The 17,804-nt window shown below is 38.5% G+C and overlaps 2 protein-coding genes across 4 annotated transcripts; one reads left to right on the plus strand and one right to left on the minus strand.

The window, feature by feature from the left end:
• Positions 1–508: 508 nt before the first annotated feature.
• On the plus strand, positions 509–3,852 carry psmg2 (proteasome (prosome, macropain) assembly chaperone 2). The gene is made up of 7 exons (XM_058619303.1): positions 509–721; positions 1,382–1,553; positions 2,109–2,167; positions 2,358–2,476; positions 2,561–2,740; positions 3,097–3,217; positions 3,394–3,852. The coding sequence occupies exons 1-7, from the start codon at positions 665–667 to the stop codon at positions 3,472–3,474; spliced, it is 789 nt and encodes a 262-aa protein (XP_058475286.1). The 5' UTR covers positions 509–664; the 3' UTR covers positions 3,475–3,852.
• Positions 3,853–5,896: 2,044 nt separating this feature from the next.
• On the minus strand, positions 5,897–17,729 carry ptpn2b (protein tyrosine phosphatase non-receptor type 2b). Of its 3 annotated transcripts, XR_009234081.1 has the most exons (11): positions 17,503–17,729; positions 16,432–16,522; positions 16,209–16,309; positions 14,258–14,356; positions 12,574–12,711; positions 11,683–11,892; positions 11,441–11,602; positions 10,194–10,402; positions 9,754–9,849; positions 8,949–9,103; positions 5,897–6,812 (listed from the first exon to the last, which is right to left on the minus strand). XR_009234081.1 is itself a non-coding variant. In XM_058619814.1 (10 exons), the coding sequence occupies exons 1-10, from the start codon at positions 17,557–17,559 to the stop codon at positions 6,791–6,793; spliced, it is 1,185 nt and encodes a 394-aa protein (XP_058475797.1). In that variant the 5' UTR covers positions 17,560–17,728; the 3' UTR covers positions 5,897–6,790. The 3 variants fall into 3 exon arrangements, 2 of the variants coding, with proteins under 2 accessions (XP_058475797.1, XP_058475796.1); XM_058619814.1 differs by lacking the exon at positions 8,949–9,103 and having other exon boundaries at positions 17,503–17,728; XM_058619813.1 differs by lacking the exon at positions 5,897–6,812 and having other exon boundaries at positions 9,097–9,181.
• Positions 17,730–17,804: the final 75 nt, after the last annotated feature.

Below are 17,804 nucleotides of genomic sequence, written 5' to 3' on the forward strand. Positions count from 1 at the left end.
AAAATAATGTTAGAGAAAAACGTTGTAAAGCTTAAATGGGTTTTTAAGTCTTAACAGCTTTTTTTTATTGGGATACTAAAATTACAGACGTGTAGTATTGTTTGATAAACCTGAAAGGCCAGTAAATGTTTTTTTATTATTTACATATTCAGTAAAACCAATCAATATTTTTTTTTAAAGTAGAATAAAAGTGAATGTGAACAAAAATATAACGTTCATCAAGAGTTGTTTTGTTTTGTTGAGTAGCACATCTCTACTGCGGAGTACATCTTTGCGAGGCCATGTGTAGCCCTTTAAATGCCTGACTACAATGTAAATGTCTAAAACACTGTAATGAAAAACAAAAAACACACAGAAAGATAAAACGAAAACTAACTTTGACTGTTATTTTTTATTAATTGTCAATGGGTTTTTTTGTTTCGAAAAAGTATATTAAATTCAGGCATCTCAAGAATCTACTAAAAAAATTCGGCCGATCATCAACAATCGACGGCGAGTGAGGAAGGTCCTCAACATCAGCCACAGGCATGAAAACATAACTGAAAATTAAAACCTCTTATATACCTCAATATAGTTTAAATATAGTTTTATTTAAATCCAAATTTCTTTAAAAACCCGTTACTCGGTCTTGTTTCAGGCTCAGTTTGACTCTGAGAAAAGCATCATGTTTATCCCTGTAGAAAACTCGCTGTGCTCTTTCAAAGGTTTCACCCTCGTCATGGTGAGTTTCAGCTTTCGTTTTGAACATCATTTATTTATTTATTTATCTAAGGATATAATATGCTCCAGTGAATATATCATTGTTTGAATTCCATAATTTTATTAAGTTTTCACATTGTCTGACTATTTCTTCTATTTATCGGTTTGTAAGATCTCTGCAGCATTTATTTGTTTTTGTCTTATTTCAATCCGTTTGTTATGTATTTTGTACTGAACTTATGTTATATTTTATTATTCTTCCTGGTATTTATAATGCCTGCTCTTTTTTACTACCTCTGCTGCTGTAAATGTTGCTGTAAATTTCACTTTGAGTGCTAATCTTATCTTATTCTCGATTGTTCTGTCCAACCAATGGTCCACAACCTTCAAAATAATCCAGTTCATTAATAAAGAGCAAAGAAAATCAATCATCAGTCCTTTTCCAGCTTCTTAAATGTGAATATTTTCTGGTTTCTTTACTCAAAAAAATCGTTAAAACTGATTAAGTTTGGTTTGAACAAAACATTCAAACACCAATCAACATTTTCTGACATTGTTACGGACCTAACAAGCCTTAATTAATCGAGAAAATAATCAACAGATGAATCAATTGTGAAAACAATCGTTAGTTGCAGCTCTAGAGCACATCCTCTCATATTTGCTTGTTTTATTGATCTTTCAGCCAGCTGTGGCTGTCGGTAATGTGGGTCAGCTGGCTGTGGACCTCATTGTGTCCACTCTCAACATGAAGCGAGTTGGCTACGTCCACACAGACTGTCTCATTCCGATGGCTGGAAATAACCCCTACACCATCTGCAGGGACGATGCTGAGGAGCTGCACACTCCTGCAGAAGGTAACGTCTGTAGCTCCTGAATATTTGACTGTTACTGAGTGAATTTTAGTTGGCATTAAACTACCACTGAGGCCACCTCATTGTGCTGCAGCTTCAATTAAAACGCATAACTTGCCAAAGAATTGTAGAAACAACAAGTGGGAGAGAGGGAAAGTGTGTGTGTGTGTGTGTGTGAGAGAGAGAGTGTGTGTAGGGCCAGGGAATAGAAACTGACCATAGGGTCATAGAGACCACACTTTTTTTGTAATTATTTAGAAATCCACAGGGGGCGATAGGTTCCACACTGGAGCTTTAAAAGTAGTAAAGAGTCAAATGTATTCTAATGTCTGATAGACAGGTTCTGCTTCTTGTCAGTTGCATTGGTTTAAGTTTTTTAGTGTGTGTGTGTGTGTGTGTGTCTTAAACTGTGATAACTCACATTTTCTCAGTCGTTTTTTGCAGCAACATAAAAGGAAAACTGAGTGATGACACATCATTAGCAGTGAAAAGAAAACACAACATATTCCCAGAATCTAATCATCATCAGTCAGTCTGTCAACCCTCTCTCATCCACAGTTTATACAGCACCAGAGCTGAAGTTGGCAGTTCTTCAGATCAGAGCACCAATAATTCAGGTAAAACCAGTCGGTGTTTTTTGATTTTGTGAACATTTTGAATGACATTGTTTTTGTTTTAATCCCCAATGTGCGATGAAAGAGAATGTTTACGACATCTTTTTTGTCCATGATAATGTATTTTGTGTTTCAATGAACCCAGACTGGAACTATCATTATTATATATTAATGACTTTAATTTAAACTGCAGACAAAGTTCAAAAAGTTTCGTCAACTGATCGTGTCTTGGATCAAGTCCAGCGGGTTCTCCAGGACTGTAATTCTGTCCAGCAGCCACGCCTACCAGAGGGATGACCAACAGCTGAAAGGGTAACAATATTGTATTTCACCTTATCTCTGCATTTCTCTCCCTCCCCGATCAGATCTCAAGTCTAATGTGTACTTGTGTCGTAGAATGCCACTGAGGTACCTGGTCACTCCGTCCCTTCTGAAAGTGAGCGAGGACGCTCTGAAGTCATTGGGCTGGAGGGAAATGGAGCGAGTGCCAGCATTCCCGGGAATGACGGACACCAACGCAGAGCCACGCCTCTGCATCCCCGGAGGAGGATTCACTAAAGGACTCTATTCAGACAGGTAGAGAACAAAACGCTGGTAAATGACACTGAAAATCATGAAGAAAAGTTTTTTTTGGTCCGTTTGTACAACACACACACACACACACGTATATATCTCCATGTTCATTAAGTAAAAAAATACATATCCAAAAATATGTAAAGTGGCAGTTGCATGTATGAATTGCCATATATGTGCATATAGTTCACCTAAGTGCATAATATATAGTGTGGAAAGTTTATAATTTAAAAGTTGACACTGATTTATTTATGTATTTTTTACAATAAAAAATGTTTTATTAACCGACTGTAAATAAACAGCTTTAAAAGGGGTTTAGTGTTTGACTGTGGGTTCATATTTTACATTTGTGTGTTTAGTTGCTCTGAGGATCTTCCGCTGGCTGTTCTGCTGCTCTTCTGCTCAGAGGGCGACAACATCCCAGACGCCTTCACCCTCGTCAACCACCTGAATGACTGGCTCCACCTGCTGGACAGTCCTGTAAGTGACAAAGAGTTGCCCCAATATTGCAGTAGTGTTGTTGCTCCTACAGAATGTAAACTAACATGGAGAGACTGGAAGGTTTTATAAAACGGAAACAGCTTAGCAAAAATGTATTGTCTGTGATGTTAAGATAACAAGTATGTAATCATCAGTTTATGTCGCTTATGTTTCAGAGCCAAGAGGCAAACAAATGGAAGATTCCTCCTTCCTGGAGTCTTCTCTTTGGCAGTGGCATCCCTCCTGCACTCTTCTGAGACACACTCACACACACACATTCAGTTTTTGTCTTTTTTGAGCTGGTAATCTTTTTGTGGCAACAACAAACTTAGTATTTTTCAGACATTAAATCAGTAAATCAACAAGCTCACATCTAGTTTTATGTGTGAAGGTTGTGGACGGTCTGCTATAAAACAATTATTTTGAGTTTACCTGCTCTAGATCAATGACCTCATTAAACTCTGAGTTTCCTTAGTTTGGATAATAAACGTTAGATGTACAAATATTACGTCATTTACAAAACAGTTTCCTTGTACTCCAGCACTTGAATGTTATTGCCAATAAAAAAAAAAATAAAACATTTCTACAAGAAACCAGTTTGAATGTATCTAAAAATAAAGACTTTGTTTGTATTACTCTGACTGAAGCTCCTCCTGCTTAACTGAAAGTGGCTGGCCAGGCGCCATGTTTCATTCCCGGCAGTCCCACCTCTCTGTAATTTGATTTCTCTCTACAACACGTTACATTTGACCAACATTTTTACGTTGGTGTTGACAAGAAGACAACCGTCTGATTCATGCTTTGACCTCGAAGATCGAGCCGTTTTACAGAGTCTGTGGTTTTTTTCCCTTTTGGGGTGTTTTCTGTGTTGGCTGCTTGTGGGAAAGGAATGTCCTGACGGCGTTAAAAGGGAAACCATAAAATTAAAAGTGTGGCTCTAAAACAGGAGGAGTCACTCTCAGCTGGTCCAAAAAAAAAAAAAAAAAAGAATATTCAAAACAATACTTGAACTAAAGATTTTGTATTTTATAACCCTTTACAGAGGAATTGTTTGATATTTTTGGGAAGTAACATGTTAGGTTTTAACAAAATGTAAATTTAAATGTGTCGGCAGGACATTGTAGTTATTTCACTTACTTTTTAATGGGTTAATGTGTAATTTAAGTTTAAATGGGTCTTTATTTCTGTTTAGCACATTGAATGACCTCATGTGCAATATAAATGCATTTGATTTTTGCCCTATACTGTATAACTTGATTTAATCCTGGTTGTCTGGGTTCTTTTTAATGTTGTTTTTTTTCCTTGTGTACACCAGTGAAAGAAAATCATCTTTGGGAACTGAACGTAACATCAAACCTATTTTAATGTCTACTATAAATCACCAGCAGAATATTAGCCAAACTCTTACCCCAGCAAAACGTTAAAACTGCAGCCAGGAAAATATTTTTGTTGAGACAGACACCACCCACTCCAACAGAACCAACCTCAGTGCTGATCAGATTCGCTCCCTGCTTGACCTCTGACCTGACCACCTACCTACTTTCAAAATAATGAATGTTTCTACAGGCAGAAACTTGGGTGTGTCTGGGGTCACCATTGTCTCCCATGGTGGCTAACCTCTACATGGAAGAGGTAGAACGCAGAGCCTTGGTCTCTTTCACAGGAACTGCATCAAACCACTGGTTTTGGATCCCTGGTTCAAGATCAGAGAACACAGGAGCTGGAAACCTTTTGAGTCTGGCCTTCCTGACAGTGCATGCACACGGGAGAAAACGAAAACCTCAACACATACAGAGCATACAAGAAACCTAACTCTGTGTCATCAGTATTTTGCACCACTAACATACTCACAACAACAGCCGGAAAGGAGAAGGAACAGAAACACATCAGGGAAGCACGTGAAACGTGGCTACCAAAACTGGGCTTTGTTATTCCGTATATTGCTGGACTCTCCCAAACAAACACCACATACCTGTCCACTTAAAACCCTGCAACACTACGGCCAAAACTCCAAGGAATAAACAGAGCAATGTGGTTTATGCAGTGCACTGTAATGAAGATTGTCCTGAACTTAACATAGGGGAAACCAAACAACCACTGCATAAACGCATGGCACACTCCAACTGGACAGGACTCCGCTGTCCACCTACATCTGAAGGACAAGGGACACTCTTGATGAGAATACTCACATTCTGGCCGGGAAAGACGGAGTGGAGGAAGCCATTGCTCAACAGGAGGTGAACTAAAGCAGCGTTTCCTCAACCCTGGTCCTCAGGGAAGTCATCAAGTTCTGCAGAAGCCTGATAACGATTCATTTGAATCAGGTGTGTTGTAGCAGCAGGGCAGTGTTCCCTGAGGACCAGGTTTGGGAAACACTGGACTAAAGCACCAACTATCAGCCACCTACGCGTCCTGAGCTCAACACTTAAACACAGAACAATAAAGGTGAACTCCAACACTCAGGCGATCTTAAAAATCCTCATTAATACCTCGACTTGGGTGAAACCACCTGAAACTGGGTTGGTGTGACAGGTGTCCAATTCTCTCATGTAACTATAGACCAGAAATTGTACTTTCCCCAAATCTCAACTTAATTGAGTTTACTTGAGGAAAATTCTGGGGTTCCTCTTAAGACAATTGAAGTTGTGCATTTGTGTTAAAGAAACAGTAAAACAGAGGTTTGTTAAGTAAACTAGATAATACCAGTTTTATTTGTAGATTACACTCGAGAGAGAGAAAGAGAGAGAGAGAGCTTAAGACAAATTCATTAAAAAAAAAAAAAAGAACAAGTCATCAAATCAGCTTTCTACTGTATTCAAATCTGTAACACCATTTCTTTTTTTTCTTTACAAGCAACAAAATATGTCTTTTTACACACATTTTTAAAAAGAACACTATGTACATCATGAAAACATTACATGCCACTGAATTTCTCGTGTGGGAGGTGGCAGAGCTTCTTACTGAACCAACTCCCCACATCACTGTGAAAAACTTCAAGTAATCTCTTATAAAAAATAGAACTTTGTTTTTCTCCATTTTTTTTGTCTCTGAAAAAGCTTTTCTAAAAATACAAATATGAACACCATAACAAACTGGCAGTGGAGAGCCACCACTATGTTGTGTCCTAATTTCAGACACTTTTAATAGAAAGTGAAAACAATAATATTATTATGAAAGCAAAAAAACATTGTCCTCTGACTCCAGGAGCAGCACAGGTGGTGGATGAGGTTCAGGCCGAGGTGAGGAGGAGGAGGTGGTGGGGGCTTCAAAGAATGTCAAAGTATCTTCTGTAAACAGTTGAAAGAGGAAGAGGTGATAGGGAACAGCTGTGATACACTACGAAACTAAGGAGGAAGCAGGAGTGACATGTAATAAGAAGCGAACTGCGGCTAAATAATGCTGTTGGGCTGAGACACAGGGGGGAAAAACAATAAAATAAGTGATAGCAAATAAAAGAGGGATGAGGTGGGTTGGACTTGTGGAGGACAGAGCTCAGAGGAGAGAGCTGGAAATCCCTGCCGATGGTGGCTTTGTCGCCAAAAGCTGTAGTTGCGTGGCCACGGGTGGAGGTGGTTAGCAGTCGCTGGTTTTCACCCTGTCACGAGACACAGAATATTAAAAAAAGAGGTTGAACTACAGCATGTTTTTCTCACCGAGTGTCAGTGAAGCTCAAAGATTGATCAAAGGAATTTGTGCCAACATCACTTTGGTCAGGTTTAAAACGACTAAAGACTTTAAAACGAGTGGAAATCTCCACAGCTAGTCGTGACAAGATGTCCGTAATCACTTTGATCAAATCAACATGGGGTTGATTATCAATGCAGCGAAAGCAGCCATTGCGTTGGAAAAGCGACATGTCACAACGTGTCAGATGTTTTCAGCTGAAAATGTAACCGTTTCAACGTGAGTTCCATTTAGTTAGAGCGGAAGGTTAGATGCGGTTATCAGTAAGCTGAGATAAGAGCCGTCCAAGGATGATAACCGAGCACACTCAACACATGAAATGAACAAGCAAGAGGTTTTATAAAACTAATAATTTAGGCGTCTTCCTGTGACGGCACTCTGGCCAGTCAGTGGCCGGCAGTCTGACCAATCATCGCATAGTACCGACTCAGCACGCTTTTGGAACCTCGCTGGAGCAGGTACTAAAAATAGTACCTGGTACCAGGTACTATGCTAGTGGAAACACTACTTAAAACCGTGCCGTGCCATGGCGAGGCAAGTACAGCCAGTGGAAATACGCCATTAGTCTGGCAAACAGTAACTGTGGGAGCATGAGATAAGCACTATTGCATCCATGATTGAATCAGCTTATCACGAGAAAAAAACAGTCAAGACAAGGTTTTTACCGTTCAACAGATCATGAGATACACTGCTACACCCGACTATAAACCTCCTGATAAAAACGGAAATCACTCAAGACTTCAATACAAACTTCAACACCGCCATGCGACAAAGTTCTGAAGAAATGTATAAACCTCACCACAACACATCTCTGAAGGTTAGAGGAACCAGAAAAAACACAAACATGCAACAAACCTTTAGGAGTTTGTTTTATATAATCGACTTAGCCACAGCTTCAAAACCGCGATTCTTACTCCTAACCATCCGAGTTCCCAACTTAATAGTAAGAGTTTAATGTAATTGTACCGTGGACTAAGTCATTAAAAGTTTTAGACTAAGTTTTAAGGTATAGTTGTTTGAAATCCTGAAGTACAGTATAGTCACTGTAAGTGGGAATACTATGAGCTATAAATGTTGGCACTCACTGAAAACATGGCTGTCAACAGGGACACAAGGAAAAGCAGATTTTAGACACTTGACAAAAACCTACAGATATGTTTTGCAGCTTGCCATTTGACAACCTTTTCCAACTGGAAACCATCTATTGCACCAAAGAATAAATAGAAAATAGAATAAACCCACCATTTTTACCTGATGGGAAAACAGGAGATTCTAGTCCACTGCTACCTCACTTGATTAGTTTGTGTGACTTAGTTGAACCCAAATGAAGGATTTCAAAGCCAAACACAGTAGTGGATCAACTATTACTGCAGACCCCGACGTAAAAACGGGTGATTTTCTCTATGGACTGTGGTGTGGGGAGTGACAATGAGATACAGAGTCAGAAAATGATGTCTATGGTAAGAAAAAGTGGCAAACATATTCTTAAGATACTGAAGACCAGTGTTTCCCAACCCTGGTCCTCAGGGAACACTGCCCTGCATGTTTTAGATGTTGCCCTGCTCCAACACACCTGATTCAGATGAACAGCTCGTTATCAGGCTTCTGCAGAGCTTGGTGACGAGCTGACGAGCTAGACTTAAGCAGGCTTTTATTCAGTCAAACAAAATCTATTTCACCTGTCCCTGCTGGCAGCCATGTTGTTAGTGAGGGTGTGTGTACCTCATACAAAAAAACCTCAACTATTCCTTTAACATTTGACAGGGACTAAACTGACGGTTTGAGAGCTGCCTCCAAATCTGAATATTCTGTACTATGCACAGGACCAATTTGCATCTTGCATTGTTCCAAGTCAACCTGACATTTCAGAACTTCAACAACCATTAACCACAAGAATACACACATACACACACACCATGCTAGAGTGCAGCCAAAGTGAACACACCTCTAAACCGCAGGAGCCAAGTGAATCACGAAGAGAGACGAGCAAAACCCCAAGAGAAAAACACAACAGACACCGAGTACACACACACACACCTCAACGTACAAGAGTGGGTGTTCTTTTTAAAAGCTGTGGGTAAACCTCCTCCTCTAAATGTGCTCTTCATGGCAGTTGTTGTTGCTGTCTCAGAAGGGGTTACAGATATACTGCCCCCCACTGGACAGGCCAGCTCTTGTCATGTGCAGCAAATGCAGCCCAAACTGTCCGAGGAAAACCACAACAGCAGAGTAAGACCTCGTCAGAAAGGATGTAGCGCCGTCCGTATTACTGGAACAACACTGACATGTCACACAACAAAGGGAAGACTTCTCAGAAATGACTTTGTGAAACGTTTTTTTCTATCTTTCTTTCTTTCTTTTGTGTGTGTGTGTGTGTGTGTGTGTGTGTGTAGGGGGGGGGGGGGGTGCACACTCAGAAATAAGTGCTTCTCTGCAGGTCTGCCTTTATGAGAAAACGAAATAAATGTTACATTTCTAAACTAGTGGCTTCACACCAAGTGAGAGAGGAGGACAGAGACCATTAGAAATTGAAAGAAAAAGAGGCCTTACTTCTGCTATTGGGATGTTGAGTCATGATCTGGGAAAGCCTGGGTTCCTACTGTGTGGTTAAAAAAAATGAAGCTGACAACTGACTGATATTTTTTTATTATTATTATGTCCTTCCTTCTTGATTTCTTTTTTGTACAATGGGAGAGCTGTAGAAGATTTGTCAGTATTAATTACAGCGTGCACTGAACACAAAAGAAGTAGTGTACTGGTGAATGACCTATCCTCCTGGAATGCAATAGTAACCTGATGCTTGGTGTATGAAAAACATGAAGTGGTTGGTTTGAGCCAAAAGATATAATCACCTTTTTCTCTTCCTGTCCGAGTCACTTGTCCTGGGCTTGCTTTGGGATGTTTTGGCTGTCCCTGATTTAGAGATACTGTCTTCTCTGCGTCGCTTGCTGCAAGAAACACAAGGAAATTGGGTCATGACAAAGTCTGTACACAGTATGAATCACTCTGCTACAACTAAATTAAATTAATTAATAATAATAAATTAAATTCTAAACACGAATCATCTCACAGAATTAAAAGTTTTAAATGTTATCTCATTAAGCTTGTCTTGGATCTCCGGAAGCTTCTGCATTATTTACATATTTCAAGCAAATTCAGGGGCATAGGAACCTCTAAAAAACAGAAGAATATTACAAAACAGCTATTTTGATATTATCAGGGTGTATACAGGTGTGTATAAATCTACATATAAATGATTAAAGAACTTAAACGTTGATTGTGATGTACTGACTGTGATGTGCTGCTGTCTAACTCCTGTTCCTTGCAGGGAGACTGTGCCGGTGCTTTGCCGTCCTGCCTGTAGTCAACCCCTTCCTCCAACTGACCAACCCGCTGGCTGCCATTGCATCGCTCCCCTGGACACCTGACCTGAGGCTGACTCGAGGGGCGAGACGCCGACGATGGCTCCTGGTCCTCCTTGGACAACTCCTTCCACCGGTTCTACAGTAGGGAGAAGGATGGTGAACAGGGGAGAGAGACGTGGTACAGTTTTTTTAATGATGTAATAAATAAATAAATACAAATCAGAGGGATTGATTAAGGATTTAATTGGCTTTGGCAAAAAGAGCATAACTGATTGCTTTGTTTGTTATATAATGGAATCGAGTGTAAAACGTCCTGTGTGATGAAAATGTAGCCACCAACAATTATTATTATTATTATTATTATTATTATTAACTTCACCATGCAAGATGCATGCAAGCCAGTCCCAATCAAAAAACATTGCTGCTCTGTCAAGTATTCAGAACAGTCACGCATAATACTGGAATTTGACTTTCTTGCTGACTTGCTTGCTGACTTCTTGACAAAAGTTACAAAGCCAAAAAATATATTCTGGGAGAAAGGCCCAAAAGAAGCATAGGCAGAGATAAATCGATGAAACAATATCACTCGAAGTTTCAGCCTAACATTTATTAAAGAAAAGGTCTATGCTAAGGGGTGAAATGAAATAGGGGTAAAAGTTTTAAGGCCCATTAAAAATTAAAAACATTTTCAATCAGAACAGAGTAAAAATAATTTTAGATAAGAGAGACAGAGTTGTGAGAAAATAACTGACATGTTGTGTACATGAGGCTGTGGACAGAAGGTTTATGAACATTTTCCTTCCAATCCTTCAAACAACTGACATCTGTTCTGTTGTTTGTCTATACAATGCAGGTAGCCACTTCATCACATGGACAATGAAGTCGTGCATGATCTAGTCACTGGTAGAAATGTCTACAAAAAGCCTGTGGTGTTTACCTACTGTGATAATGAATACAATGAATGACCAAGCGTTTTAAATGCCATGCCACAGTAAATGACCATTACAAGTTTTCAAGCAAACAGTTTTAGAGGAGACTGTGTGCGATGCTATCTGCCTTCTACTGTAATTGCGACACTTAAAAACTGCTCTATGACGTCCAAAAACAGGCTCTTTACATCTATAGTGTCCAGGTGTTATAAAGTTGTGTTGTGTGTTGTGTGTAGTTTCATTACCTGTATAGATGAGTCTCCCATTATGTACTTGGCTCCTTCAAGAACAGCCATGTATGAGAAGCGTAGCTGGTCAGGGGTTTGAATCAGACCCATGCGGTACTTCCTCATGTCCAGCAGGATGCTTTTGATGTCCACGGATGACGGGCCTTTCCTCTTGTCCATCTGCAGAGCACAGCAGTGAAGTTAAGCTCCACTAACAGAAATAAATCAGACTGTACGTGAAACAATGTGACAAGGCTTACCAGGACTAAACATGTGTCGACTAATGAAAATGTCCCCGAGCGTCCAATTCCAGCACTACAGTGAACCACCGCTGGCCCGTGGTCGAGACCCAGCGCTTTTGACTCCCTCACCTTATAAAGGAAGTTTAGGAAGGAGGCTGGGGACTCTGGGACACCAAAATCAGGCCATGTGGTGTAATGAAAGTGGTAGATCTCTCTCTTCTCCCCCGTCTGTGAAAGTAGGCACATGTCAGCAGGTGGAAAAAGTATTTAAATTCATATTTGGGATAAGTCCTTAGTCTGTCTGTAGTGGTTGAGCTTAATGAAACTTAATTTAGAAGTGCTTCAGCAGATAAACTGAACTGAACAGTTAAGGTGAACACATACATTCAGTTTCAGTTTACATTCATTCAACTCATGCAATAAACCAAACGCAACAAACCAGCAACATCAGTTACAACTTGATTCTTCTTTTGTGCTAATTATACATTTGATTTTCAAACTTAAATTTGTATTGTTGAATTGTATTTGTCATAAAAAGTACAACTTTGAAGTTTTTTTTTTTACAAGTATCATGAAAAAATCAGTGTGGTAAAGTATGGATTTAAATCTGATTTAAAAAAAAACATCTTACAGCTTATTGTTAAATATAATAGTAAATAGATTAATTACACTTCTGCTGTCTGGGTAACATGATAGATGATATGTATCTGATTTTCTCCACTTCTAATTATATTCAAAACAATCAGTGTCTATATAATTAAAAGCCTTGGCAATAAATAATGTTTTTTAGCTATAAAAACATATTTAAATATGAAGCATCTGCAGCAGCGACACCAGAAAACATTTTAGTTCTCCTTTGCCACCTTTTCACTGGAAATTCCCCTTATACCAAATAATCCTCTGGCCTACATTGACATTCTGCAACTCCAACACTCGGGTGGTGTAGTAAGACTTGGTATCTTCTGACAATAGCGTGACCAAGAAGCGTGTGTCTCTAAAGGTCATCTCCCTCTCCTCAGATGTAGGCCAGTACTGGGCACACTTTTCCTGTGATAAAAAAAAAAAAAAAAATAGCATCAGATGAAAGAAATTCACCTGATGAGAAGCAGAAGCACTGTAATTTAACATGTAGGCATTCTTTCAAAGAGCTGAGATAAATGAATTTGTCATTATCACTACTACTATTGACATCATTATAAAAACGTAAAAAAAACAACAACATTGATTGGTTTAGAAACGACAGTGTTCTAAAATGTCTTAGTAAAACATTAGTTTTAATGATTTCTTTAAAATGTGACACCCACATACACACTCATATATATATACACATACATATATACACATACAAACAATTAACTGATTACAAAATTGTTGACGATTAATCAGTTATTCGCTAAAGCTAGAACTACAACTGTCAATTATTTCATAATCAATGAATGAGTAAATTATTTTCTCAATTAATCTAGTACTTCTTTGGTCAGTAAAATGACAGATTTGGCAGAAATTTGCTCAGTGTTTACCAAATCAAATGTCTTGTTTTGTCCACAAACCAAAATTATTCAGTTTTAATGATTTCTTTGTTACATGGAGCAAAGAAACCAGAAAATATTCACATTTAAGAAGCTGGAAAAAGAGTTTGTTGTCATTATTGAAAAAACACCCTGATTACTCAATTACCAAAATGTATTATTGTATATTATTATTATTATTATTATTATTATTATTAAGTTATTCCAGCAACCAAGACCATACTATTGAGTTTTTCTTAGTAAACAGACAATGACAGTGGATAAGTTGATTAAGGTTAAGTCCATTATGAACATTCCTTCTGGAGGATTGGAGAGCTGACCTACATAAACGATCCTTGTGAGGTTTATATCTGTGCAGTAGATGTAGTTCATCTTTTATTTCCTGGAAAATCCACTCCAGCTGCTTTATGGAGAAAGAGTTTTCAGCTGCTCTGACAACAGCAGAACAGTAATACACCCAATTCCTTCTTTGATATATTTTGTCTGTCTGTCTGTCTGTCTGTCTGTCCCTTTTCCTCTCACACACAAACACACATGAAAACGACAGAGATGCCACTGTGGAAATGGCTGAGAACATAAGAGCAGGAGAAGTGAAATCTGATCTCCTGTTGTCACTGGAGACACAGGTGTACACACACACTCTAATTCTAATAGCAGGTGTGAACTGAAGGACTTCCTGTCTGTCCACTTATGATCAGATTACCCAAGATGGATGTTGACACCACATCTAAACAGAGCTGGTGCTTTAGTCAGAGGATTAAACTTCAGCCACTAAACCCTTTAAAGTTATACACTGGACCTTTAAATGAGTTAAAAAGTTGGAAACCATCTCTATTCCGCATACAATCCTAACCTGCCAACAGTACAGGGGAGATTCACTATGTGACATTTGAATACTAAGATGCATAACTTGTTTCACACAGTGTGCAGAGTGCAAACTTCGAGAAAGTGGTGTGTGGATGATTTAGTCTATACATTTGCATTTCTGCAGTGTGTTTGTGGGTGTGTATACACGCCACACAAATGTCAAACCAGACAATTAGATGTATACAATGTGTACTTACTGAACCTTTCTCTATGACCCTGTTGAGCATGATGATCACCTTGGTCTTCTGCTCCCAGATCATGAGCCAGAAGTGACCACAAGTGTTTCTGAGGGGGCCCTGTGAGCAGGAAAACAAAACAAAAACCTTTGGTAAGTCACATGAAGGCAGTATGAACTGATGAACTACATGCCAGTGCCAATGGTTATGATGTGGTTAAGTAGAACAAAATGGCACTTTGCATTTCAAATGTCTGCCAGAAAAAAAGAGAAGATAACATACACGGACAGTACAAAATACTAAAGTATTGTTTCCAAGTTTTACTTGACTAATAAAGTTCATCAGTACAAGGATTATGGGAAACATTATCATGAACAGCAATGTATTGCTGATGCACATATATTAACTATGAAACAAATGCAGAAGGATATTGGTTCTGAGGGAATCTATGATTACTGAATTGCAGAATGGCGCAAGTTTTTGTGAACTGTTTTTACCATGTATTTTATATACATTTTTTACATTTGTATTGAAAATACTGCATGTAATGGCACTGCTGTGCAGACAGAAACTGTAGTTTGGAGAGACAGATGATCAGTCTTGCTCAATTACTGGTTGCTTAAGAAAAATGCTCATCATTCAATGGTTATACTTTATCAGATGGAGGAAAAAGAAAATCAGCAACAAATATGAGCCAAAATAATCATCATAATGTCTAAAAAATTACATTGGCAAGTAGTACATAGTAGATAGCACCGAAAACTCTGTGGCAAATTATAAATCAGACCAAATAAAGAATAGTAATGTAAAAAGTAAAGACTGAATAATTCCGCCATCATCTAAAACTTCTATTTGGTTAAACAAAGAAACATTGTAAGTTAAACTGCTGTTCTGAATTGTGGTTTTAAACAATGCACACACTCATTTTTGATGGTAGTTATTTTTAAAATAAAGGAAGACACCTGCGAGGCATTTCTGATTCTACAAGCCAGTATCATCATCATCTCGTCAAATAGTCGAGTCAAATAAGGGTGGTCCTGAGACAGTTCCAGCTCTCTCTCAATAGTGTGCTGAATACAGCTACTGTTTGTTATGTTATGTTATGCATTACTGCAAACAACAAAGATTGTCTGTAGGCAAGAGTGGGAAAACAAGTCATATGACATACTTCAAGGCTGATTACTCAAAATACAATTTTAAGTAGTAACTACTAACTAATTATAAAATGAAAAAAAGAAACTGCTAAGGTAGTAAGGTAGTAGTGATGGCTTCTAGTATATAGCATCAAAAACACCACACATTCAGCTACACAGCCATGAATGCACATGTATACACAACTTTCCAAAACCACACACATTGCCACAGTAAACATTATACAACTTGAAAGTGTGACAAGAGCCTGTGCCTCCAGTCCACACATACATAAAAATGCCCAATCTCACATTGTTGAGTAAATAAAATAATTTATCCAGTAAATGTGATTTTTACCAAAAATGTAATGGGTTCTTCTTTAACCAACCACTCAAAAAATTTAAGAAAAATGGGGGTCAGCAGTGTTTGAGTTATTCTGCTAAATGAGAGAGACAGAGAGTAACAAAAACATAAACTCCTTGGCAGAGGCAACAATGCAGAGACTTAAATCATCTCGTAATGATTGATAACAATAGCAAAGTCACATCCACATGCTCAACAAATACAGACATAATTCAAAACTAACATCTGTCAAACCAAGCAACTTTACATTAGAACAACTCAAGGTGTGGGGTTAATAAGTGATTTTACAGTTAATAGGTATAATTAATATTTTAGGTTATAGTAGTTTGTTTAGTACTGGTTTTACATCTCTGCTTTTTTGTCACTCAGGCGACAGAAAACCAGTAAGTTTTTTTGATAACTGACTGATTGCACAGTTACCACTTTATAGAGCTGTATCTATGATGACTATTACTTGAATAAAAAGCATTGGACTTGCCTGAGCCAGTATGTAACTTCTCTGGGCTTCCTCCATCACTACCAGACTTGCGTTGATGTAGTCATTCTCTGTGTTCTTCAACTTTACCCGACTATGATCAACTGCAGGCGGCGAGAGTATTTTAAAATCCGTTAGAGCCGTTAGAAAGTGACAAACACAGTCAGAGGCGTGCAGAAATGTCACATGTACAAACACGTTGAATTTCCCATTAATGTTTACTCACATGGACTGACGTCTCTGTATCTGTTTCGGTTACGATTCTCTGGATACTTTGCCACCTTGTAGGAGCACTCCTGGGACTGATTTCTGATTTCCTGGAAGATTGAACTCAGTAAATTTCACCAGTAATCTGTGGTAGGGCTTAAATATTTCCATGTAATTCTAAACACAAACACCCATGAAAACGCTCTTGACTTTTTTAAATGAATCGGTCTTCCATTTGTGGATCCAACCATTGTATGATATTCAGCTGGTTTTACTGTGCATTAGGTCAAATGATATGGGTTTGACAAATTACAAAATTAAGTGCCAATATGACAGTAACAACTGACACACAAGGTTGCTTCACTCAAATAAACCTTTTTAACTGAACAATATTCACGGTCTATCCCGCCAAACAAAATTGTGTCAGCACGGCAATAAAAAATAATGATAACAAATAAATAAAATACATTTCAAGCTAAGCTTTGACAAATTAACATGTGGTTGGAGGAATGAAGATGATGTGCAATTGGTGTATGAACTTACATTAATAAGCAATAACTGATTATCAATTAATAATCTGCCAATACTATTTATAAGGTTTGTGTATCATTTTTAATAATTTCACAATGTATTTATTTAATTTGAACGCTGCAATTTCCCTAAGTGTTTGAGGATAACACTGAGCAGGCAGGAAAAACATTTCCATCACCTCTTCTTATATGATGATATCTAAAGAGCGTCATTGTAAACACAGGTGTCTCATCTCTGAACACACAACTTTCCACGTTGACATCCTGCTGTGGTGAATAAAAGTGCATAATTAACTTAATGAAGATCTTTCACCTCATGCTTTATATTAGACGGGGCTTACACTGACAGTTACGTTGCCAATAAAATTAAGTGTTGCAGTGTCTACTAACAAACTTAGAAACATTCACAACAGCCATAAAATAGAGTATAAATAGCATGAACGGCGACTAAAAGGCTATAGTGTAAGCTAACCTAGCTGTTAGCTTGCTAAATTAAATGCGCGTTTCAATATAAATGATACTCAGTGTTAGCTTCATGCTAACTATGGTAACACACTTACTAAGTACATTTTCTGCCACCGGCCCTCCGAGTCTATGTCTTCAAACTCCTGGTCCATGTTTACTATGGCGACGCCAGTCTGTTCCGAACAAGGTGAATGTAGTTAGCTGTCCGACGTCCTACCTCATTACTTTATTCAAACTAGAGAAGCTTTTTTGGTCTGAGAGTTGACACCGCTTCCGTGCGCTAGCGACCTCTGCTAAAGTGTTTGTTCGTTGTGTCTCTCTGGTGCACTATTTGCCTGAGCAGCGGGTGAGGTGTGCGCATGCGCAGATCCAGATTAAGCGGCTGTCAAAGCAAACG

The sequence above is a fragment of the Solea solea genome, chromosome 20 (genome assembly GCF_958295425.1).
Source record: "Solea solea chromosome 20, fSolSol10.1, whole genome shotgun sequence".
Lineage (NCBI taxonomy): Eukaryota > Metazoa > Chordata > Actinopteri > Pleuronectiformes > Soleidae > Solea > Solea solea.

Excerpts from the sequence above, each read along its gene's own strand:
- ptpn2b (XM_058619813.1), bottom strand. The coding sequence starts at position 17,559 with ATGGACCAGGAGTTTGAAGACATAGACTCGGAGGGCCGGTGGCAGAAA. Across the intron at positions 16,523-17,502 it reads GGTGGCAGAAAATGTACTTA|GAAATCAGAAATCAGTCCCA; the intron begins GTAAGTGTGTTA and ends TCAATCTTCCAG. Across the intron at positions 11,603-11,682 it reads TCGACACATGTTTAGTCCTG|ATGGACAAGAGGAAAGGCCC; the intron begins GTAAGCCTTGTC and ends TGTGCTCTGCAG.
- psmg2 (XM_058619303.1), top strand. The coding sequence starts at position 665 with ATGTTTATCCCTGTAGAAAACTCGCTGTGCTCTTTCAAAGGTTTCACC. Across the intron at positions 1,554-2,108 it reads GCTGCACACTCCTGCAGAAG|TTTATACAGCACCAGAGCTG; the intron begins GTAACGTCTGTA and ends TCTCATCCACAG. Across the intron at positions 3,218-3,393 it reads TCCACCTGCTGGACAGTCCT|AGCCAAGAGGCAAACAAATG; the intron begins GTAAGTGACAAA and ends CTTATGTTTCAG.